A 25,960-nucleotide genomic window follows, 5' to 3' on the forward strand; every position below is an offset into this window, starting at 1 on the left:
TTGTGCTTTCACACTAGTTCATTTTATGTGTATTTACTAAATACTAAATGAATTTTTTCCGTTTTTATTATATTTGATTATAACTGACCACTTTGAAAGAGGTTTACAAGTTGTAGTTTCTGAGATTTCAATATGGACATATTATAGACAAAATATGGACATAATTTGGCTGAAAATGACACATTTTTGGATGCTCAAAGGACATATTCATTGAACAAAAAGTTGGCAACCCTGGTGCATACATCATCTAGCTCTCCGTCTGCAAATATCATTAGTTAAATCATAACGAAGATAAAACATAATCGGTTAGTAAAACCAACAGCGAATTAGATATAAAACGGATGATGATTTTGAGAAGGAACACATCTAGTAAAACAAACGATCGAGAAACAAGAGTACTACTAGGAATAAAAAAAAGCTGAATGTGTTTTATGTGTTTTAAATGTATTATGTGCTGAAATGTGTTTTATCGACAAAAAGAGGTGAGGAAATATTCAATGGAGCAACTGTTCTTTTGTCTTTTTATCAAATAATCAGGGTTAATGTCTTTTCAAATTATAATCACCTACGGAACAAGTACAGACAAAACCTATCCTCTCCACACAAAAAAAGTGACCCTTTGTATACCTATGCGAACCTGGCAACTAAATTGTGTAGTTACACAATTCATCCCGGTCACTCGTCGCCTGAATCACGCTCTAGCATAATTATTGGCCGGAGCAAAGTACTTTGGCTCGGAGCGATTAAGTAGTACAACATTTTGCGTCTAGAGGCGCTGAGGTACGCGGGGTCACTTTTGGGGAGTTTTGTCAGTACTTGTTCCGTAGGTGATTATACTTTGATGTCTTTTATATACAAGACCGTCACTACATCCTAGACCACAATCCAATTCCTCATTGTTATTTGTCCTGCTTTCTCCCTAGACTCTGTCAAGAGAGCCGAACGCAGATGGCGCAACACGTAGTGCCAGTTGCATACAATTTGGGTTAAAACAGGCCTATTATCTCGACCATTGTTTTTCAATCCTAAACTCTTTCATTTCTATGAATACAAATTTCCTGTTCCATTGCTTGATCATTGTTCTAGCGGTAATACAGGATAAAGAAGGTACGCGTCTTTTCAGGGAAACACTTAGCTTTAAAAATTTTCAGTTGATACTGATTCGGAAAATATGACTATTATTCAGACTCAAATAAAACCACATGGGTTTTACCTGGAATATATATTTATTTTGTTTCTAAACCTGGATTTTGTTTCTAAACCTGTTTTTTTGGATAGGGTAACTACTGCTCATTTGGTTTGTTATTTTTTTTAGGATTTTAATTATTGTTAGTTGTACCTTTCTAAATTTTTCATCGTTTAGTCTAGTTTTCAGCTATTTGACCTTTCCATTGGATGCTATAATTTTTCAGTTAATTAAATTGACTTCTTTAAGATACATTACTGAGCAAACGTGATATGTTAAATAAATGATCAGAAGTTTTAGTTTTTCGTTTATTGACCAGTTCTTCTCACTTGTGTAACTGAAGATAGGGTGAAATTGCCAGTATCAACGTAAGAGGGTAGGGATCGAGAGGATAATCCCCTCCTTTGATTGGCTGAACCTATCTCTCTAGAACAGTTTCCCTTTTGTGGATGAATACGAAGTAACAAACTCTGTTTTCCCAGATGGCTTGTGTGTACTAATATCAGTACTGGAGTCTTCCTTTTGACGTCTTGAACACATCGTCTTGGTGGTAATCCCAGAGTCTCTATTATTCAGGAGTAGCATGATCAAGTCGAGCAGGACAACCCAACTTCACCCCCTGAAGCGACCAAGTATGCTTTGACTTAGAAAAGAACAGTTTTCTTGTCCTTCTTGTCACTTCTACCACCCCGGGAGAGGATTACGTCTGAGGGCTTATTAACGAAAGTGTGCTTTGGGTGCAAACTCTTAGTCTTCTAAAATGAATTCCTTGAATTATACTTAAGACAATACTGGTCTTCTAAGCTTCAAAGGTGTATTTTAAGTAGTTCCAGCTTTTGACAACATAGTCCTTACTGTGCTAGCAGTTTTGGGTATTTTTTTAGTAATATATGCAGCTTTTCCATTAGTAAATAGTGTTAAATAAGCTAAAGTAACTTTCTATTCGTTTTTCCAAATCAAGAACCGTATATCAAGTACAGTATATCACCTAAAATAGTCTGCTCCGTTGGTACTTTTAGGTTATTCCAAAATAAGGTACGACTTTTCTTTCGAGGAAGAAGGGCAATAGAAAAAAAAGAAAAAAAAACCAAGCAATATGGACCTTTGCGGTTTGGGAGGCTAACATAGCGTGTATATGGCAAGCATCCGTGTAGAAAAGATCGCTGGACTCCGTTACAATTTAAAATCTTTTCTAGTGCAGACAGAGCAAGTTCCTCTCTATGGGTTCCACCAGGGGGGAGGAGTATCGGTTAAGTTTGTTCTATTGGAAAACTAAACTTATAAAAAATGTGAACAAAATTTTGTAGGAAGAGGAAAAACAAGAGACTTTTCCAACGAAAAAAAAATCAAATCTTTGACCTCTTCCTGAAAACATTTAATAGGCTTTACCTCCAAAGGAACAATCTGTTCTGACGCCCATATTCTTTAGTATACAATGGAGGAAACAATTGTTGCTTTCTATCATTTAGTCACGTGTTTGTTAACACCTAGACAAATTAAGACATTATCTCTGGTTAGTTATTGGTAGGTGGAGCTCGTTAAAAACATGCTGGGTAAAGATCCATAACTACAAGATATTTTGGAAGTTAACATAAGACATTATTTTTATTCAACATGGGTGGCCAATGATAAACAACTAGCAATCTGTTGGCAATGATAGCATGCAAGAAAAATCATCGAGGTTTCCCAAGAGATTTCTACATCAAGGAATAAAAAAAACTAATGCCCTTTAAAAATTCCAAGAGAAGATGGACAGAGTTCTAAGCCATAGATTACTGTTAAAGCTTTGCCACGTCACCAGTACTTTGAATTATAAGAACAGCCTTCACTACACACAGCCAAAATAATTACTAGGGATTGCTAGAAGATTTTTTGGTGTTGGAGGAGGGGAGTTAAAAAGATCGCTCTGGGTAAAATAATTCAAATTTTCTGCCCATTTTATCCTGTTCTTTTGTCAGAGTTTTCTCGAACAAGATCTTCGGACAGTTTTTATAGGTCATTCACCCCCTATCTTCTCTGTACAAATGATAATTAAAACGTAAACAAGGAAATTATTTCATTAGCTATATACATGAGCAAACAACTTCATGGCGATAGCACAGAGTAAAAAAAAGAAATAGCTAACTATTAAACCGCTTTAGCTTTTTTAGCAGCATTAGTAAACTAATAGAGCACTTCTTTCTTTTTCCAGAGAACCCCGTTCTAGAACAGCCAATGAAATAGCCAGAAAATGTTCGAAGAAATAGAAACAACGGAAAGATTCTTTATCATTATTATATATGAGACCGAATACAATAATAATTTTAGTCTTTCCTTAAAAGAAAGAGAATCCTCCTATTATCTTATTCTATCCAAAATCCTATATCATCTTATTTTCCACCGCACTTTCAAATGCACACCAGGGCAGGGGCTGAGGTAATTGACTTAGGAGGGGCTTAAAATTTGCTTCCTCTCAGTTAAATGACCAAAAAGCACAACGAACGCACAAACGTTTAGTATGGGGCGTAAATATGACATCTTTCTGGCAAGCAAAATATTTGGAACGGTTGCCTTCCTTGGAAACCTTTCATTGGTTTATTACCTCCAGCCGGCCCCCTCCACCTCTGAAAAAAATGATACGGGCATCAATGATATGTCACCTTAAATGTTTGGGCTTATTAAAATTAAGATATTCAATATGTCAATTAAAAGTAAAATATTTCTTAAATCTAAACGTAAAATATACAATTTTAGCTTCAAATACCAATTTTATGTTCCGTAAAATAGAGGGAATAGGTAAATTCCAAAATAACTAGAATATTACCGTAGATCAAAATAATACCAATTAAATTGATCTTTATCGGGCCTTCAGGCATAGCCAAGATTTTGGCTGGAAGGCTGTGCTTGGAAGAATAGAGGTAAGAATCCTCTTTAAAGGGTGGGACGAAACAGGACAAAATATCTTTTAAGCCACATTTGATGACTCTTTTCGTTTAATTACTCATATTTGTTTTGCTGGGAGATATACCTCCTCCGGCTACACGTCTTATAGTCCATAGTACTGATAAAAGAAATGATAAGGTAATTGTAATTGTATAGTTAAAAGCCAATTATAACGATATGTTCATAACTTAATTATTGCTATTATTTATTATAGCTTGATAGCTAAATACAAAGCTTTAACAGTAAAAGAAATGGAAAATTAGAAATACCAAGAGAGTATAGAGTGTCAAAAAGTAGCGGCTATCTACAGTGCATACAGCGAGTTATTACCTATTTCCCCAAATATAATGCCAGGGTCCGTAGGGTAGCATCTAGACTCAAGTGATCTCTTGGAATATCTGGATAGGAAACAAAAAGAAATAAAACAGGGGTAGGGATATAGCAGCAACTACGAAAGCACTAATCAAATGTTAAAAAGCACTTAGGAGTTAAGGTTTCAAAAATAGGAATCATTGGTTAATCATAGACTTAACCAGGACTGATCAATGGGAGAGGTGGGGGCAGCCTATTGGCATTATTGCGCTTAAATAAAAGGTGGGCTTAGAAGGAAATGGGTACTGTTCTATTAGTTGTAAAACACGCGAGAAGTGAAGTTTGGTTATTGCTAATGAAATATAACAAAATAGGATACAGATATAATACTTTAGAAACAGATTTCGGCTATATATTTGCACATTAGGGGGGCGGGGGTAAAGCATAGCATATATTAAAAACGTAACCTAACCTAACCTAGGTACCTTTTTCTCCTAAGCCCCAAAAAACTAAAGTTTAAATATAGTTCCCGGAGTGAGAAACCCCTTGTTTATACAGCGTCAGATAGGAAGATACCGGGTAATAGGCATTTGGTCTTTGCTTTTCTCGAGTGTCTGTTTCACGTGTTTTAAAGCTAACAGAACCGTACCGAAAAATGTTGACTCTTGAAATGTCATCTAGTATTTCCGTGCACCATTTGTCTAAAATAAGTGAAATAGCCAATTGACATTATATACCCACTGAAATGCTGGGTGAAGGTTCAAATACCCATCTCCCCTCTCCCTGGTTACGCCTGTGTAATTAACTATAAGTCACTGAAATTTATTTGAAGGAATAGCCAAAAGCAAAGGTATGCTATTAAAATTAATTAAAATATACGTAACCATATCCTTGATAATCAATTCGTGTTCTTTAAAACTTCTGCAGAAAATGAGCTATTCAGAAGCCAAATCAATCAGGCTCTCTAATCATGTTTATATAGCTAGCATTGAAGAAGCTGATTGAGTTTTAATCATGTTTCACACACGGAAGCAAGCCATTTTGGGAGAAGGGGACATTACGGGTAGATTTGGCTTTGAAAAATGCTATCAATCGACGAATTATGTTGAAGATAAAAGCTACTGAAAAATCATAATAATTTTGATATTTCGGTGGGGAACGCATTTCGATAGTAACATTTCTCAATTCATCCTCTTGTATATGTTCATAAAAGAATCCAAATTGATTCAATATACTCTTTTATTCCTATTATTATGAGGCTATTATTATGAGCAAGTGAAAGCTTAAGGAGGGTTAATTATTCTATTGTACTAATTTTTTCAGTTTTTTCTTTGTGTGTTTTTTGTTGTTGTTTTTTTTTTCTTGAATAAACCCCGTTATTAAATTGTAAAGAAATTCATTCATTCAATTATTCAAAAATTAAGGGCCAATGCTCTAAAATGACAAAATATTTTGTAGTCGAATATTAAAGGTTTTTTACTTTATTTTTTTGGTGGGGGGGGGGTTAAACTTGACAAATTCTATAGAAAATTTACCTTAACCCATTGTCCGTACTCAGACACATCAGTGAATATGATAAAAATCCTAAAATTGTTGTAAACCGAGTTTTGGTCCATTATAATTTAAACCAGCAAGGCATCTCTTTTTCCGTATTTTGTCGTTAGTCGCTTATTCAAGTTGCCAAAAGCGGAAAATATGGTGAAAAATCACTTAATTGTCCGTAACCATATGAACTGATATCAACCCTCGGTCCAAATACTTCAACTATGGTAATTTAAATGGCGTTATGTTAAATGTTGCACAAAACAGCTTTTACAGGAAAATAAACTAAAGAACATTTTTTTACACTATTATTAGTGAATAATAGGTTCCATAAAAATAAGGCTTTTTTTAGTTGTTCAAAATATGAAGACACAAATCATCCTATTAGAAGCACCAATCCTAGATCGTTTTGTGAGTGAGAAAATGAGAAATAGGGACAAGAAAACAAATTTGGCCAGTCAATCAAACCTTCTGAGTTTAAGGGGGCAGGTTATAAATATTAGTTTTATAAAAATTTAATGTACGTAACACACTTTGAGCTTGCGCAGCTGAATGAACCTGAATTCAAATAAAGATGTGATTGATCAAGTTTTAGAAAAAAAAAATTTTACAGGTAGCCTTGCGGGTGCTCTACTTAAAAATTTAAACATTCCAAAAGTATTACTTCTAGTCTTCCTTTTATTTTATTGCTTAGTAATTACAACAATTTAATTTGAAAACACCCGTGAAACAGGAGGTAGTTTGTTTGGCTTCTTAGCTCACGAATTCTTGATGTTGCAGCTCTAATATAAACTGACGATAGTTGTGCAACAAGTATTAGCAAACCGAAAGTAAAACCAATATCCACGCAGGAGTCTTGTGGGGGGGGGTCTGCTGGAACCAGCTAGCTGATTCTAAAATCAAAAGTATATCTAGAACTTATTTTTCTTATATGAAACGAGGTCAATAAGAGAACAAAAATAAAAATATAGGTGGCATGGCAGCAAGTGCACATATATGATATACATAGCGAAAAAAAAAACCACTGTCAAATTCCAGCTTAAAAACGTAAAATTGTAGTATAGTATATAACAACAACAAATTTAGCAAAATTCAAACTTCATTAAGAAAGGACTCTGTTTAACCAGTGCCTAAAATGCACTAAGCATGGATCATATATAGGTACTTAATGCCATGCCATCTATATTATATTTCGATCTTACTTGGGCATTGGTTTTAGTAAAGACATTATCTATTTTATATCCCTGTAGGATCCCACCCGAATAAGGTAGATTCGATTTCGGTCTGACCATCCCAGCCCAATATTGATCAACAGAGGACACGCTATCTTTGATCCTTCATTGAACTTAGTTTTACTCAAAGATATTAAAGCACTTAGCAGTTTACTAGCAAATCAATTTGATATATAGAATTTGCTTTTGTTTTCTATATATGAGGATAAAGGTGTTGATGCAGAAACTCAGCACTTCAAAAAAGGTTGAAAATATTTTGAGGGATCAGGGGTTCAGGCATAGCAAGCACAGAATGAACGCAGCAGATTCCTTGAAAATTCAAAGTTGAATCAAAGAGACTTGGGGAGAATTTTTTATATTTAAGGTGGGTTTAAAAAACGGAAGTTTGAAGGTGGGTTATTGAATTGAGGGCTCATTGTTTGCCTCTTGTTGAAAGAAGAAGGCAATTCTGATGAAGAGTATCTGTTAAGTCTCACTGGGAATGAATGTTATAGTACTATTATGCAGCTGGGAAGATTCCTCAGGGTAAGCATGGATCACTTGGAAAATTGAAGGGCATCATAGACCAGGTGTTTTCTTTTTTGTATATGTTGCTGATATGTTCATTTATGTACTAAGTCGTGATCATTCAATTATGTTGTTTGCTGCCATGGCCGTTTGGGTTATTTGCAATAAATATCTATCTACCTATCCATCTATCTATTTTTTTAAAAAAAAAAAATACTTTAAAAAATGTTTACCAAATTCAAGGCAAAAGTCTCCTCCTTCATATCTATAAAGAATACCACGCCCTCCCAGGGGAGGACTCAGGGTTTGAAGCCACTTCCAAAGCAAACTAATATTACGAAAAGAATTTTACCACCACAGAAATACTGGGTATTTGGCTAAACAGAACACTTATGACTTACGCATCGGCAAAACGCACAAATTAAGCCTAAGAACTAGATAGAATTTGTTTTATTCAATTCGTTATAGACATTTCATATCTTTTTACAGTTAGAAATTAATTTATTTTTATTTTAGGATTTCGTAATGTCTCTAGGAGGCAGGGTTTCTTCTTTTCTTTCTCTACATATTTGACGACCATTTTACATAAAAAAAAAAAAAACTTTTCCATTGTCTGCTCGACCTTTTTCCTCCAATGCCATGAGAGCAAAAGCTCCAAGACATTAGAAACGTGATATAATATTTAATAGTTATATTACAACGCTTCAAAACTGGAAGGGCTTATTTATTGAGTCAGCAACCAGGGTTTTGGCAACCCTCGTAAATTGTGCCCTCACTTCAATATATATTCCCACTGTTTTTTAGGATTCTATTTGGTTGTAAAGATGTCTAGACGCTTGTAGTTTGCTTAAGAACCGCCGTGCCTATGCTTTTTTTTCCTTTCTTGTAGAAATTCACAGAAGATTAAGCTCTTGTTGCTAAAGTTGTCTTAACAATGTCTCAAATGACCAACAAACGCTCATTTATTCGCCAACCACGGCCTTGGCAACCCTTGCAAATTGTGCCCTCACTGCGATATATATTCCCACTCTATTTTTTAGCATTGTTGTCAAGATTCCTAGACGTTTGTAGTCTTTTTATAGTTCGCAACACCTATATGTTTTTTATCGCTTGTAGAAATTCACAGAAAATAATCTCTTATTGCTAAGGGTGTCTTAACCATGTCTCAAGTGACCAAGAAAGATTTATTTATTCGGCAACCACGGCTTTGGCAACCCTCGCAAATTGTGCCCTCACTGTATATATATATATATATATATATATATATATATATATATATATATATATATATATATATATATATATATATATATATATATATATATTTTTTTTTATATATATATATATATATATATATATATATATATATATATATATATATATATATATATATATATATATATATATATATATATATTTTTTTTTTTTTTTTATATATATATATATATATATATATATATATATATATATATATATATATATATATATATATATATATATATATATATATATATATATATATATATATATATATATATATATATATATATATATATATATATATATATATATATATATATATTCCCACTCTTTTTTTTAGTATTCTATTTGTTGTCAAGGTGCCTAAACGTTTGTAGTCTTTTTAAGATTTTAAGGTTCTGGAACCATTGACTACTTTATATGATTTCTGTCTATTTCTGAAAAAGTTTGCTCTTCGTAAACGATTATGTCTATTAAACGTGTGCCCTGTTTTCTTTATTTCTTCTGTGATCATACTTTTAATCTATTGTATGCTTCTCTTTCTGTTTTCGATCGTTATTGCCGGTTTTATATAATAACCCGTCGGAATTTTTGCTTCATAATATTCAGTCCTAATTTTTCATCAGACACTTATTTAAAAGCTAACTTATTGCGACCAACACATCACAAACATAGAGAAGACCAAAAAGCAATGTAAAAGCAAAGAATAAAAGCAATAATCGAAAATGCATTTTAAAAAAATTCACAAAACGACCGGTTGCAAGCAAAGTGACTACTAATGCGGAATCCCACGGCGTCAATAAAGTTAATAAAGCTCTCCACAAAGTTAATAAACCGTTTTCCTTGCATAACTTTGTGTACTCTATACTGTCGGAAAAAATTTGAAATTTATTTAACCTTTTCAAGAAAGTCAGCAAAGTTCAACCAATAGCAGAAGACCTGTGGAAAATTTCAAATAAACAAAATACAAATTAGTGTCTACGAATATAATACTGTATACTTATTTAAATATTTTGTTTGGTAAAAGAAACACAAAAATACTTTCATTTATTATTAAAAGGAAAAAATGTTTAAAAAGATGGTTTTCTCAGCTCGTTGTCTGACTATTTCCGTTACTTTCTATGAAAATTTGCTTTAAAGTCAAAAGGGTGAAATCCTTGTGCGAGAAGGACAAACTTTATGGTTCGCACTTTATGAAAAACTTTATTAACTTTATTGGCCCCAGGGGAGCCCAGAATAAGGCATATAAAAATCACATATAGCATGAGCCAAGAAAAGTAAAAATTATCCATTATTCAAAAGAAAGAACATACAGAAGATATTGCACCATGGGAAAATGTCAAAAAAATTTAGAAAGACAGTTGATGACATTATTTTATTTGTCTTTGCGCACGATCTCCTCTTTACTGAGACCAAAGGATTTCGATGTTCACCACTAATCTAGTTTATGAACACCAGTTCTGCTGATAGTCAAAATTCTTTGGTTCTCAGAAAAAGAGGAATCCAAGCTCCAAAGTTTGTTAGTTAGAAAAGACAGATAACTTTATGGATATTTAATTTCTCAACACAGTGGTGCCGTATAATAATAAGGATTTTTATTTAATTTTTTAAATGAGGATACAAAAAAGGATGTTTCATATCTCTTTTGGTATCAACAGCTGCCGGTCAGGGACAGCATGTTTGAAATGCTTATTTCATTTCAGCTCAAGTTCAATTCTTGGCTCGCAGCATTTTTTATTCTTAAAAAAATTTATTTCTTGGCCCGTAGGCAAATCCAATGCCATGTTTTTGTATGTCTTTTTTTTATGTCTTTTAATAAAATTTTACTTACATCTTCCGTATTGACACCTTAAAAAAGCCCAGATTAGGCTATAGGGAGCTTTTAAGAGCAAGAGCCGTAAAAAATTATTTAATTCAACACTCAAACTATTATTTCATTTTTAATATTATTTCAAATTATTTCAACACTGAGACTTAACATCTTTCCGGTAGGTTTGTTTTAATGAAAAGTAAGTTAGGAAATATAGAAGTTTTTTGCAACAAAACTTCCTGCAACAGCAAGTTTGCTTGCACTTTGGGAAATAAAGAGACACAAGAAGCGTTGCACTGAACGTTGCAAGACATGAGGAACTCCCCCAAACAAGGAGTCCCAATGGAGGTGGGACAGGAGGGCTTCCAGCCTGTCCCTCTGGGAGATGGGTGACATTCAGAAAAATACGATGGTTTTAAAAGTTTTTTTTCTTTACCTTGACCACACCGAAAAATGTTTAGCAGGTTTGCTATCCCTTTGAAAACTTTCTTATGGAAACCTTGACCACAAATACATTTAGATAAAACGCAAAGCATAAAACATTATTTGATAGTGGACGATGTTGTAATAAAGTCATTTAGTAATCACATTTTCTTGATCAATGTTAAATATTGAAAACAACCCCTCTGGCAAATCAAAGCAAATTACAGCCTCAGCTTTCATACACATGTATAGATTTGACCTTTGGATTAAAGTATATCAAATATCCTTTTGATTTTGACAGTCTTAATTCAAAATAATGCAGTCTTAATTCTTATTTTGTTTTACTCTTTGAAATCGTACATTATATCCATTTTGTGTTTGTTATTGAAGGACTCTGTAGGGTTATAAACTATAAACTGTAAACATTGATTGATTAATAAATGAATTCAAAGCTAATTACAAGTCAATCGATGCGGTAAGATTCATCTTTACCTGTGAGGTAAAGCGTGAGTTTTTTTTTTATGAAACCAATGACTTGCATATAATATACCGAGATTCTACCCCGGTCCCGCTTCCTGTTGTTAAGATTATGATTTTTAACAGTAATGCATAAAGCTTCTTAATATTTTTCTTTTAATGGTAGCTGGCCCCCTTGTGCTTAAAAATAAATAAATAAAAGCATACTGATTTTGTGAAATTTCCAAAATGCTCCTCTCTAACATAACTGCTCGGCATTCCTTTACTACTTTAGCATTAGAAGTAGTTACTAAATCGCTCTGGCAAAGAAAACAATCAGTGCCTACAACGTTATTTGAAAAAATACACAGAAATCCCAAAATTTTAGGAAACTCAGAAGAAATGTAATGCTATTCTTACGAAAAAAAACACTGTTAAGTCTTGCCCCCCCCCCCCCGCACTGGAAAATCACTTGCAGGTTTTCGGTCTTGAAAAATTTCAACGGGAACCTAAGTGATACTATTTTGGTTTTATTTGGGATAACTAGTTTTGTCCTGTTGATATCAAGGACCTTTCAAAACGAAACATATAATTTTAATTTTCGTTTGGGAGCCTTCAAAATCTTTATTTTTATAAAGCTAAAAAATTATAAAAAAAATCCAATCCCTTACGACAAAAGTTCCTTTCTTTAGTGTATGTTTTATAGCCTACCTATCCCAGTAATGACAACCCTATTGAAAATAAAAAGTCAGGCAGCTCGGAATACATTTACTATTTGTTCTTGTAATGTACACAAATTGCCAACTAAAATACTGTAGTTTCCTTTAGTTTATTTCTTTAGTGTCACTTTGCCATGTTACGAAACAATGTAGGCGTGAGATTTAGCACAAAACTTTCATTTCCAAAGCTAAAAAACTCTTATTCATCAATCTACTATGTTGTCGTCATGTCAAATTATGCCGTCATTTCAATTTATTAAACAGTTATATAGCATCCGTCTCTCGGACATGTCATCAAAAATAGTCAAAATTCCAGAGAACAACAACGTTTTAGCAATCATCATTAATTCTACGGAAGTGACTGAGAAATTGGGTCGCATAAAGTTTCCAAATAAAAATGTAATCTATTAGTCATATTTACGCTAGCTGACATTAAAAATAAAAATATGTTTAATGTGAAATTCGTCAGTGCAATTAAACGGTTAACATCATATAGCTTTTGTTGCTTCTTGTTGTGGCGGAAAAACAAATAAACAAGACATTATCAAGCTTAGTCAGGCCAGACACTTATCAAGTATCAAAAATAAAAATACAGTATCTGAACCTAGCACGTTAAATACCCGTTTTTAAGAAGTAAAGTTAAAAAAAATATATCCTAACCTAGCCACATTTTTTAGGCACCTTCTTTCAATAGCCTATAAAACAAAATTCAGGATCCCAGCTTTTGTAAACCGTATAAAAAATGTACCGAGTTTCAGTTTCTTCACCGTAAGTAAACGAATTTTTCACTATGTTACCAAATTGTAATTTTCTTTTTTTTTAAATTTTAGAAATGAAAAGCTGTCAGACTCTATTTCTTATGAGGATTTTACAATTTGGATGTCATTGTTTTGCATAATTTCACACTTACAAATACCCAGAAACATACTGTGTAAATTCGACATGAAAAAAGCATAAAATAGGATTGCACTTACTTCCTAAGAGGTCTTTACTTTCACACCGTTGACCTTTGTATCCTTCTGCACAGCTAAAAAAAAAGGTCTTTTTTTAATATACGGAAGAATAATAGTAATAATGGTTATAACTAACCAACTAAAGAACGGGATTTTGAAAAACAGCCTGAAACCTCTCAAAAATGGCGTTGAATCAAAACAAAAAGTACACCATTGGAATCCCCATTGCCGAAAACTCCCCACAGCAAATTTGCAGCCCTCCACCTTGAACAACAAGAAAAATCACGTCTTCGCATGGGTATCACTGATGTGTCATCTTTTTTTTTCTTATCCTTTTTTTTCTTCACCGCTAGTGCGGCACTGAAAAATCACACATTCAGATAAAATACTTTTCAGGTGAAATATTTCTTGAAGCTGAACTTCCAAGAGACGAAGATATAGTCGTGTTTTTCATTCTATAGTTTCTTGTCTTTCCCAACGGAAAAGGCGAATTCACCTTTCCTAAGAGGTTTGTTTATAAATTGTTTGTATTGTCATCTATATTTTTGCGTTTAATAAGAACTATGATCCTTGATATTTACTAAGAAAAAAGCTGCAACTGCAAGCCAGGAAAAGCACACCGCCTTAAGAAAGTAGCAAGCTGAAGAACAACGTAAGTATGTTTTTAATTTTCTATCGAAAATTCTTCTTTATTCACTTACAAAGAGCATAAAATGTTAACACTCGTCTCTAGAAGCGTAAAAACCTCAGTTTTACTAATTGGTTTCCATAAATAGAAACGAATGTGCAAAATTTAGTTCCATTTGAATATTTTTGTTAAATAATGAGTAGAAGTTTTTAAGATAATAAAAACTGAACAAAACTTACAAACTATTTTTCCGATTCAAACAAGGCGTAATTTAAAAGTTAAGGTGGGAACTCTCTTTTTCAGAGAAAAATGTTGGCAATTTTTTTGCTTTTTCTGATTCCAAAGCTGTTAATGACATCAAATTTGGAATTGGAGGGGGGGGGGGGACTAACCTTACAAGAGATTATTTTTACTTTCTATTGATAGTTCAAGGTTTTCAAAACTTTCTTTCTTGACTTTACAAATGAGCAATTTTTCACATTCAGCATGACCAATAACCTGCTATTACGTTTTAAATTTTGCGTACAGGATTCTTTTTTATTCACTTTTAAGGGAAATATTTTAACCGTGACGTTTCTTCCAAATTAATTTTTCTTGTCCTCATTACCTTCTTGTGGCTTTGAAACCTCACTTTCAATAATTAAATACCTTACATTTAAATTCAACAGCAAAATGTAGGGTTAAATTTACTTATTTTTTTTTCCTTATAAAAGATGACTTGCCAAGGGTAAAACCTTGTATGACCGTCTCTAAACACTATCTGACTCAATAGAAGGCTAAACCATGAAAAGAAATGACTGACGTTTGGTTTAAGTAAGCCTCATAATTGTTACACATAATTTAAAAGGCACTATCTCTATTTATCTTCTTCCCCTCCCTCAATACAGGGTAATTTCTGGTCTATTTAAGTTTTAATGTCGCTCTTTACTTCCTTTTTTATAAGTTTTTTTTATCTAATCAGTATTTCCTTTTGGGTGCTGGACAGATTCTTAGCCAGAATCTCAGCGGCTTCTTTTTTTGCATGCTAGCATTTTGATTACATTTGTATTTTTTTTTTTCTCGAAACGTTTGTCCAATATAAGTAAAATCCAACAAGTTTTAACATCGTATTCAAAAATAGAATAGTATACATGGACTGATCGATAATATACCGGCTTCTAATTTTGCTGCAATTTCATGAAAACAAAATTTTTCTCAGAGATCTAAGTTTTCTCTAATTTCGGATACAAAATTTACAAAATTACCATAAAAATGTTTCATATTGCAGCCTGGTGCGATGTTAAGGTCTTGCTGAAGGAGAGCAAAGTCTGTTTTTTGCTTTTTTTAAACTCTTTTGGTTATCAAGGCCTAAAGTCCATCAATAAATTGCTTAAGGTTAAGTAATGTCAAGCTATAATTCTGCTCCTGTTCCACCTGGCTGATGAGATGCACCTACATTTCCACATCGTCAAGCTTTTCCCTGAGTTACTCATCAAATGTATTTTATGCGGCAGCGCAAAGTGTGATATTGTGGTACTATGATGGTGGCGAAGGGAAGCAAAATCTATTTGTGCTTTCTGTATCCTCTGTTGGATGCCAAGGTAACCAGCTTATAAACCAGCTCCGAAGGATTTGAGTGATTAACTGCCATAAACTTTATCTTTTGTAGGCTCATTTTGAGGCTGATAAAATGTTCCTACATCAAGAAATCGTTGTGAGTGATTGGTGCATTCTCTGGTCCCTGCTGGATACCAGTATCATCAGTTATATTCTAATTGAGTGAGTGAAAGGACTCAATCTACGCAGCAACCAATCTGAAAAAGAGCTGGAGAGAGAGCATGACAATATTCTACCACCGAGAATTCTTTATATTCTTCGCCATAAATTCGCAATCGACTCACTGATTTACTATAGTATGACGTAAAAAGTGCAACAAATATATTCGTCGTTTTTCATAGGTGTCCACAATTTTTGGCTGGAATCCAAGTCAAAGTAAGTTATAAAGTCTAGAAATAATAGCCTCAAAGCTAATTTGTACAGATGAAACTGCTGGATCGTTTGACAAAATATTGTCAGTGCAACCTCTAACTGTTCGGAAAGCGGGTTGGTCTTCCCGGGTTCTTTTTTCCATTGCTCATCTACATGGTTCAGTAGTTTGATACCAAATATTTTCATCGCAATGTGTGTTAGACTTGCTTCATAGTATTTGGGACAACTTCTTTAAATGAAATAAAATAAAGAATGAAATGATAAACTCACCGTAAATACCGGACCAGAATATCTACTACCTTTTTTTTCTAAAATGACTGACGTGTTCCAAATGTTAGGAAAAGAGTTAGTCCACAAAGTGCTTCAAAGATACCACATAGTTGTTTAGCAGTGAAATTTGGGCGCTGTTTATATAATTGTAGGAGGGCATTTTTGCTTCAGACTTTGTGTATATTCAGGGTCATGATCACTTTGAGTAATGTCAGGTCCATACAAAAAGTCTAACTCAATCTTTTAGGGTTACTTGGAACAATTTGGGGAAGATCCTCCACGAGCAGATAATAGGGAACCGTTGATTGGTATTGAAAAAGTCATCAGTCGATTCTTTGAGAATCTAGTGAGCTTACAAGTGTCAATCGCTCATGCTGCTTCCTATAGCACCAAAGCAGTGATTTCACACATTCTATGACGGTCGAGATTGAGGGAGCCCTTGATCTCAGTGCATGGCTCTTCCGTTACTTCTTTTGAACAGTTCATATTTTTATTCGTTCATGGACTAGTTACAGGGTTCCTTTGTTACAGTTACAGTGTTGTGGTTTGACTTTATGTGGACCTAGAATCTCACCAGTGGTTTCCCCCTAATTGTTCAGAAGTTCTTCCATCTCTTTTCAAGCCAACATTTTCTTCGCCCTCCTCTAGGCATCAAAACAGTTGGTTAGTTTTAGGCTAAGTTTTGTCAAGCTTAATTTTTCAAAGCTTGCCTATGTCAATGTGGAACTTTGGCTTCTTCTCTTTTCAAGCTGCAAGACACCAAAATATCTCTATACAAGAAGACCTTGGTCAGGCCTATACTTCTAGCCTGTATCCACGTCATAATAAATACATAAGTCTAGCGTTGGACTCCTCCCTGGACGGTGTAGATACATGCAGTCTAAATAGATCTTAGCAACACCTTAATTGAAATGCCAGGTCAATATACGGCTGGGTTTGTGCTTAAACGAGGTATTAGTAACAATGATACAAATCATCAAGAATGTAATTGACTAGGCTTTGTCCATTTTCACATTTAAGGCCCTTCGTGAATTTTCCAAAGATTTGACTAGTAGCCTGATCCAACAGACTGAACCTTGCTTCAACATTTCCAGAAACAACTATGTAATCCCTCACAGTAACTGAATAAGACAGTTAATGCAATGCAACATACATTTCATCTTTTGCCAAATTGACAGCATCACGAATAGGGACATAAACGGAGACTACGAAAACATTATCCAAGGATTCATTCTCGTATAATGCTGACACATCTAGAAAAAAGTGGTTCCTATTTTGGTGTGTTGTTTTGGTTTCTATGGATTATTATGAAGCCATCACCACAAAGTCAAGAGTCATATACTCTAAAGTAGAATATTAGGAAATTAGGGTTTCAGGCACTGTAATAGTTGTGCAACTGCAAGATGAAATTCTGGTTTTAGGAATGTTTGTATGTCACCCACTCTTGTCGAAGGTTTAGCATTTTTTTCTTTATAAACCTTCTGTTCGAGCTGCCAGATTGCCTAAATAATGTGTCCAAAGATGCTTCACTGACAGCATCATGACCCATTATCAACCGTAAGATTCAAGACCACCAATTAGACTCAGACCTGTTTTTGTTCTGTTCAGATGTTACTTCGTCGGTTAGCCTTTCTTCTTCTTAAAATGAGTAAGAGATTTGCATTTCAGTGCTTACTTGGTGAAGGGTGCTATCTTGTCTTCGACAAAAGATTGGTCTAACCTGGATAGATAGCGTCCTTTGAATAAAGTTGAATTATGAAGTGATAAAAATGTAGAACAAAAGTGTCATACCAGTAAACAAGGAGTGGGAAGGTGATCATTCGAGATTTATCCAAAGGATCTACCGAGAAAAATCGAAAACAATGCCCTGAAGTTTCCTTTTTTGCATTTTGAGACCTTGTCCCACAGTCTTCTCTAGAAAAGCAGTATAGTGATTTCCAGATGAAATAGAAGAAAGTGTACGCACTACTACGCCAAAAATAGAAATTGATAAATAGCATTCGTGATTGTCGCAGTGGAGGGCCGGATTTACTTTTTCGTCGTACAAGTTTCCCGTAATCTTTACTGGGAACCAAAGCATGGGTATTGGGTAGAAAGGAAACAATAGGATTAAAGTTGGGAACAAGAAATGCAGTAACAGAAAAAAATATAAGAAAAAGTTATCATAAAATAACTTACTGGCACACTAATTCTCCAACAGCTTCGTAGTACTTACAAGTTCCCCCGTTCAGACAAAACGACTCTATAGGACAGGGAACTGCTATTAAGGGCCACAATGTCGATGAAACTAAAATAAAAAGAAAATTTTACCGTTTTGTTCTAAATTTTACCGTTTTTTTCTAAATTTTGCACCACTATTTGCCATTTTTATTTTAGTTCTAAGTGTCCAAAAAGGGCTTAATTTTGGATGATTTATTTCATATCATGTTCAGAATGGTGTAATAATTTGATATTGAAAAAATGTAAGGCTGAATTGACTTGGGGTTTAAGGCAAATTAGGAATACAGTTTATTGGAGAAGTCCCCCCTCCTCCAACCTAGATTGCTGGCACTAGTAACCTGAATGCAAGTGCACTATATTATTATTTTTACACTCACTTTCTTAGAATACCATAGTTATGAGCTCTATTCCCGACTTTAAATACTTTTGGATATTTTGGGTGCCGAAATTGTCAAAATGCCTCCCTGATTCTAGATTTTAAAAGGTTCCGACCCAGTCCAGAGGAACAGATTAAAATCGGTTTCTCAATGCTGGGTTCTAAAACCAGTTTTTAACCTATTTTTTAAACCAGTTTTTTTTTAAACCTGAAACAAAATAAACTTGAGCTCTAGACCAGGATGTGCGAGAGTGTTCAAAATTTGACGCTAAGGCAAAAATGATTTATTTGTATGGAGAATTAAAAAAATATATAGAATAAATCGCAAAAATCATGAGATTTCGAGAGCTGGTTGAAAGGCCAACCCAACGGAAGTGACCGTTCGGGAAGCGAAAAACTAAAAAAAATGAGATCTATTAAAAATAATGTTACTCTTGAATTTTAAATTCGAAAATACTGTTCAAAGTACGGTGGTATTCCTTCCATTGTTTTAAAATACGAGTGTATATTCGAGTGTTTTAAAAGTGTGATTCTTTTCCCAGTCTTATCAGTTTTATATTCTGTTACCATGGTCCATCGTTCAGCTCGTACAAAAATTTTTTATTTTTTTAGCACGTTTTCTTTCATTTTCCCGATTTCTTTTCATAAATATGCATAAATAAACATTTTAGTTTATAAAGATATAGACATAATTCTTCAATAAACACAAGTCATTTTTACCAGCCAGGGTGTTCACGACTAGAATAGAATATGATTTATTGGCTAAAATAGCACAAAAGCTAGCACAAGCACGTCAGAACAATTACAATAATAAAAGATATGTTAGGGGATAAACATAAAAAAAACCTATGACCAACTATGACCAACTGGGAAAGAGGGAAAGAGTGAGAACTGTCCTATTCTTATTTCAAGCTAGAACTTAGAAGTTGCAGTCTGCAACTTCTAAGTTGCAGAAGAAATTTATCAAAGACTATTCAACTTTTTCGGCTGATACCTAATAATAATAACAGTAACAATTTATTTGCACAATAGCCGAATAGGGCATCAAACACGTAAATAAGATTCATCGTCGACCTTGAGGAAAAGAGCTCTATGGTTCAGTCCTGGTCTCACAAATTTCCCAGTCTTTAAAGCTTTCCCAAAATCCTTCTTTCTCTATATTCTTATCCAATTCTATTAATGATTTTAGCCCGCATATTGGGCAGAAATAAGGACCATTTCGGCACATGTCCTGTTCCATATGCTTCTTTCTTTTCCCAAGTAGTAAACTGTCCCCTTCATTTACCAAATTGCCCTACTCAATCCCCATCACTACTGCCTTCATATATATATTTCTTCCCCCCCCCCACGCAATCTGTGCATACAACTCTAGTAATTGGGTTTTTGCCACCTCCTCATGCTATGTTTTGGATCTCCCGGTCTTCTGCTTCATTCTTTCCACTATCGAACTGACATCCACGGATACAAACGCACTCAAATTCCACAGTTCACTCAAAACAGATTTGTCTAATATTCTCTTATTTCCACCCTCCAAGTAATCGGAATGTGGACCCCCCCACAACCCCCACAACCCCTCAGGGCAAGGGTTGTAAGTTATGCCTTGGGGCATTTAAGGTTTATATAGAAAAAGTGATCATATAAGCTTCGGAGGGGCTCATTGGATTGGTAATCAGAACTTCTAGTATGATTTTTAATATTGAGAGAGATTGAATAGTGGATACCCCCTCCCCGAACACCTCGGATTTTCCCGAAATGTATCTAAAAATTTTGAGATGGCCATTTGTTGTCGTAGAAACTTCAAAAAAGGCCCATTCGATTAGAAATTGAAAGGGCTAGCGCCCTTTTTATTAGTCAAAAAGTGATTAGAGGACAACAAGCCCTCCCCCCCCCCCAACGCCCATCAATTCCCAAAACACATCTCATCAAAATGAAAGACCAGAACATAATTTGCACTTTACTGAAAAAAAGGCTGTGGATTGTCAGTGTAGTATACATATACTGATATGTATTCCTTAAAGTTTTAATATTTTTTTGTTTTTTAAAGTTAAAAAAGTTAAAACATTTTAAACGTATTTTGTCGTTTAATTTCGTAGGATGAAAGGATTAGAATGGCTTTTGAGTCCCCAACGGGAACGTGAACGCAAAACAGATATTTTTGTTTAAAAAAACACAAGACAAGATAAGTTTGTTCTAAAATAAGATTAATAACTGATAATTATATATTATAGCTATTATAGCTATTAAGCTATTATATTAAGAAATTTATATTTTTTGATGTGCTTTATTACTGAAATTTTGAGATAGTCATTTGTTCAAAAGCAGTCCAAGATCACATAGAAAGGCCTTTGGGGTTGACACAACCCCCGAGAGTCTGGGGGCCAGGGTTGTAAGTTATACCCCTGGGGCATATAAGCTTTCATCGAAGGTGGGGTTGTTTAAACTTTAGAGGAAGGTCATTTTATTTGAAACGTATAGTTCTAGTCCCCTATTAAGAGTCGAAATTGATGTTGGGCAACTAACCCCCCTCTCTCCCTGACAACCTGTTTTCCCATAACGCATCCAATCAAAACTGTGAGATAGCCATTTTGTTCACAATAGTCCAAAGAGCATATAACAATGGCTTCAAGGTGGACACAACCCTCCAGAGCCCAGGTGCAAGGGTTGTAAGTTATGCCCCGGGAATAAGAGGTTCTTACAGAACAGATGGTCGTCAAAACTTCGAATCAGATGGGGTTCATTCGATTGGAAGTCGGAATGATTTAGTGCCCTTTTTAAAAGTCAAAAGTGATTGGAGGGAAACCAGCCACCCCCTCCCCATGCCCATAATTTCCCAAAACATATCCAATCAAAATTTTAAGAGAGCTATTTTGTTCAGCGTTATTAAAAGGTCCAGTAATTATGTCTTCGGGGATGCCAACCTCCCCATATTATCAACTTATATTATGAGTTTAGACCTTTAAGGGTAAGTTGTAGGGGATTTTGAACTAGCAAGAAGGCACTATATGTAAACTGTCAATGCTACCACTACAGTTAATGTAACTAATGACGCTAAAGGTATTAAGATGAAACTCTTAGGGGACGTGTAGGAGTTTCAATTAAAGGAAAAAACTGTATGCAGGCAAGATTTCAAAAGGGCACATAAGCAATATCATAGGCAGCACTACTATATAATAGCTAGAAATATCATTGAAACTTTTAAAGGAGCTAATTCCATTCAAAATTAGAAGTTCTGGAGCTTTTTTTAAGAGTAACAAGAGATTGGAGGGCAAGCAGCCGTTCTCTCAAGCTGAGTCATTTTCCAAACGCATCCAGTCAAAACTTTGAGACAGCCATTTTGTTCAGCACAGTCCAGCAATTATGGCTTTTGGAATAGGAGGCATGTCAACCCCTGACAATTATACAATTGGCCCATTATGCTTTAAAACTAAATGTTACTTTAAAAATATATCAAAAGGCATTAATTTATGTTTGCCAATAACACACATCAGTAATATACCAACAACGACTGGGGGTATTATGTTGAAACTTGGGGACACTACTATTACAACTTCTGCTCTTACAATTCAAATAAATAAAAAGTGTAAGTGTATCCAGGTTGTCAAAGAGCATAGATAGAATCTTTTGGGAATGATATTAAGTTTTATTTTTCAGGTCCACTTCAGGAGTTATAAAATTAAATTAAAAAATACTGTTTGTGTCAGGATTAAAAACTGTTGAAAAAGTTTCTCCAACATACAAATAGCAACCAATTCTATGGATTCTTATAGAAGAAAACTGAGAAGATATAAAATATTATTTTTTCCATGAAAAAGACTATGTCAATAAAAAACGAACAGAAATTAATTTAAAAAACTTTTTCCACAAAACAAGTTTTTCAAACAAAAGTAAAGAGCTCCATTAGGCCAAGAATGAGCAAAAATAAAGTCAAATAATCTTCCAAGCGTAGCCACAAATCGCTATCAATAAATAAATGAAACTCAAAACGAAGAGAAACTACAATAAATAGCCAAATCAAACTCAAAACGAGCAAAAACTAACATGAGTGGGGCTGATATCCCCCATGCCTTCTCGAGACCAGAATACAAGACAATCTACGGTCATTTGTTTTTATGGTGTTTTTTTTTTCAGTAAAGCACAAATTGTGTTCTGGTCATGAGAACACATGGGGGTTATCAGCCCTATTCATGTAAATTTTTGCTCGTTTTGGGTTTGATTCGGCTATTTATTGTAATTTCTGTTTGTTTTGAGTTTTATTTATTTATTAATAGTGATTTGTGGTAGTTTTACGCTTGGATGATTATTTGACTTTATTTTTGCTCATTCTTGGCTTAATGGAGCTCTTTCCTTTTCTTCGAAAAACTTGTTTAGTGGAAAAAGTTTTTTAAATTAATATTAATCAAATACTGATGTTATGCAAACTGTGTATCCACAAATCAACATAAGAAAAATTGATAATAATAAATTAATATTGATATAAAATATTATTTATTATACTTAACTTTGGTTAAACCTGATCAAATGGGCAAATTAATAAACTTTCAACGATAAATTTATAATTTTAAAATTGATACATTTTAAATCTGTGAATTGGTAGATTATAATTAGTGCAATGACAGTAATAAATTAATAATAAAAATAAGATAAATTTATTCTCTATGGCACTCTTGATTATAAAATTGTACAAGTGATATCACTGAATTATAATGTTACATTTACAGAGGGGATGTAAGAAAAGGGAAACAGCCACTTTTACCGTTCATCGAAAGCTTCAACTCCCCAAAAGGAATTAATTTTATTTCGTTCATTCTATTAACCTTTTAGCTACTTACCAGCACTTACAGCACAACCAACACTGACTCTTTTACGTTTAGACTTAAATATCAATCAAGTTCTGAGGTTGTGCAACTTCTGAATATACAAATCGATATTAGAAATATTAATAACACAAAATTTAGTATTGAGAGAAACGCATAATTTATTATAAATAAAATTGGTAAAGTTGAACAAGGTCAAATTAATAAACTTTCAATAATAAGTTTAAAAGTTGATTGATATATTTCAAATCTGTAAATTGATAGTTGATAACTTGTACAGTGATAGTAATAAATTGTTAATAATAATAATTCAAAATTCAAAAATAAATGTTTGCAGGTGGATTCATACTCCGCCTGCAAGGACCCATGCTTTCCGGGGTATTGGGGAGCAGCCTGTCTCAAGCCAGGAAAGGAGGAGGGTTGGGCGACAGGCCAATCACCTTTCCCCGTAAAAAAACGATGATTTTAGAGTCGACAACGAATTGTCTCGGATCTGATTTGACTTCACATATGACAACCACGGACCGCCCCCGGATACGTTTTGTGACAACGAAGCAATCTTTTCGCCTTGTGTTTTGGAACGTCAGGACGATCAATCCAGATACTCAGCCTGGCCGCGTTGAGGGTGTAATTAAAACCCTTCAGTCCTATAATGTCGATATAGCAACTCTAACAGAAACTAGACTAATAGGCTCTGGTTCCATGCATGTTGGTGATATGAAGTCTTCTCTGGAACGGAGAGGAGGCGTGAAGCTGGAGTTGCCTTAGCTGTGAGCAAAGTAGCTAAGAAATTGATGCTCGAATTTATACAAAAAAAATTAGAGGATACTAAAAGCTCGTTTTATTAGTGCTCAGTCGAAAATGACAATTATATCTGCTTGTGCCCCAACAAATGAGGCTGATGATTCTGTGAAAGATGCGTTTTATTCTGAATTAAATGATCTAGTCAACTCAGTACCTGAACATGATATTCTCGTTTTGTGCGGTGATTTTAATGCTAAAGTTGGTAATGACCACGGCTATGCCCCTGAAGTGATCGGCAAGCACGGTCTTGGTGTGATAAATGATAATGGAGTGCGATTAATAGACTTTTGCGTTAGGCATGGCCTAATTGTTGGAGGATCATGGTTCCCTCATCGTGATGTTCACAAATATACATGGACTTCACCCAATGGGACTACACGGAGCCAAATTGATCATGCTCTTATTAGAAAACGTCACAGACGCTGTCTGGAAGATGTACGTATTTTTCGTGGGGCTGACGCATACTCGGACCACCAACTAGTGATTGCTAGTTTCAAACTAAAATTAAAGGCTATTACCAAGCGCAAAGAGACTGTGAAAGTGTTTGACATTCAGAAGCTCCGGGATAGACAAGTGAGGCAAGCATATTGTGTTGCCTTTTCTAAAAAGTTTCCAAACCTGACATGTGATAAAACCGGTGTCTCAGTGGATGAGAAGTGAAAATAAATTGTGGAATATGTAAGGGGAGCCGCTGAGGAGTCGGTTGGTTACGTGAAAAAGAAGAGTGAATAGTGGATCAGCGATGGCTTGTGGAAACTCATACAAGAGAGAAAAGAAATAAAGATCCAGCTAGACAGCTGTGATAGTAACGTCACCCCTCAGTACAAAGACCAACTCAAGGACCAATGTAAACAAATCCACGAAGCTGTAAAGCGGTCCACAAGGAATGACAGATATTGCTTTTTAGAGATAAAGGCAGCCGATGCTGAGGTGGCAGCCAGCAAAGGCGATAGTAGAATGGTGTATCGAATAACCAAAGAGATCACTGGTGACTTCCGAAAGCCATCATGCGCTGTTGAACGTAAGACTGGCAAACTACTTACGAGGAAAGAAGATATTGATAACAGATGGAGAGAATACTTTAACGAAGTACTAAATTTTCCTCCCACTGTAAATCCCATGGAGCATCCACCCGGTGTTCCGCTCGTCGATCTTGGAATCAACGTTGACCCAATTAGCCTACTGGAAGTGAAAACCGTACTACGCAACCTGAAAAACAGCAAAGCTGCCGGAATTCATGGCGTACAACCTGAATTACTGAAATATGGCGCCTAGGCTTTTACGAAGCCTCTCTACGATATTTTGAATCAAATTCGGGAAATCGAGAGTGTCCCAACTGATTGAAAGAAATGGACCATTACAAAACTTTTTAAGAAAGGTCTAACCGTGGATGGCAACAATTGGTGAGGTATAACCCTACAGTCCATAGGAAGTAAAGTTCTCTGCCAAATACTTTTGAATCGTATTCAATCGAGAATTGACGAGATCTTGAGAGATGAGTAACGTGGTTTTCGGTCAGGTAGAGGTTGTGCTGATCTGATATTCAACCTAAGAATTC

General features: G+C 34.6%; 1 protein-coding gene across 2 annotated transcripts in view; it reads right to left on the bottom strand.

Annotated features, from left to right (window-relative positions):
- Positions 1-25,960, bottom strand: part of LOC148952328 (pro-neuregulin-2, membrane-bound isoform-like) — a 188,018-nt gene that overhangs the window by 28,362 nt on the left and 133,696 nt on the right. The window contains exons 4-6 of one of the 2 annotated variants that reach the window (XM_089088934.1): positions 18,367-18,475; positions 13,344-13,396; positions 4,439-4,506 (exon numbers count right to left, since the gene is read on the bottom strand). In XM_089088934.1, coding sequence (XP_088945060.1) covers positions 4,439-4,506; positions 13,344-13,396; positions 18,367-18,475 — 230 coding nt within the window. The remainder of the gene's footprint in view (positions 1-4,438; positions 4,507-13,343; positions 13,397-18,366; positions 18,476-25,960) is intronic. The other variant, XM_089088933.1, reaches the window with a different exon arrangement.

The sequence above is a fragment of the Artemia sp. Qi Xiang Cuo genome, chromosome 5 (assembly GCF_049724085.1).
Source record: "Artemia sp. Qi Xiang Cuo chromosome 5, ASM4972408v1, whole genome shotgun sequence".
NCBI lineage: Eukaryota > Metazoa > Arthropoda > Branchiopoda > Anostraca > Artemiidae > Artemia > Artemia sp. Qi Xiang Cuo.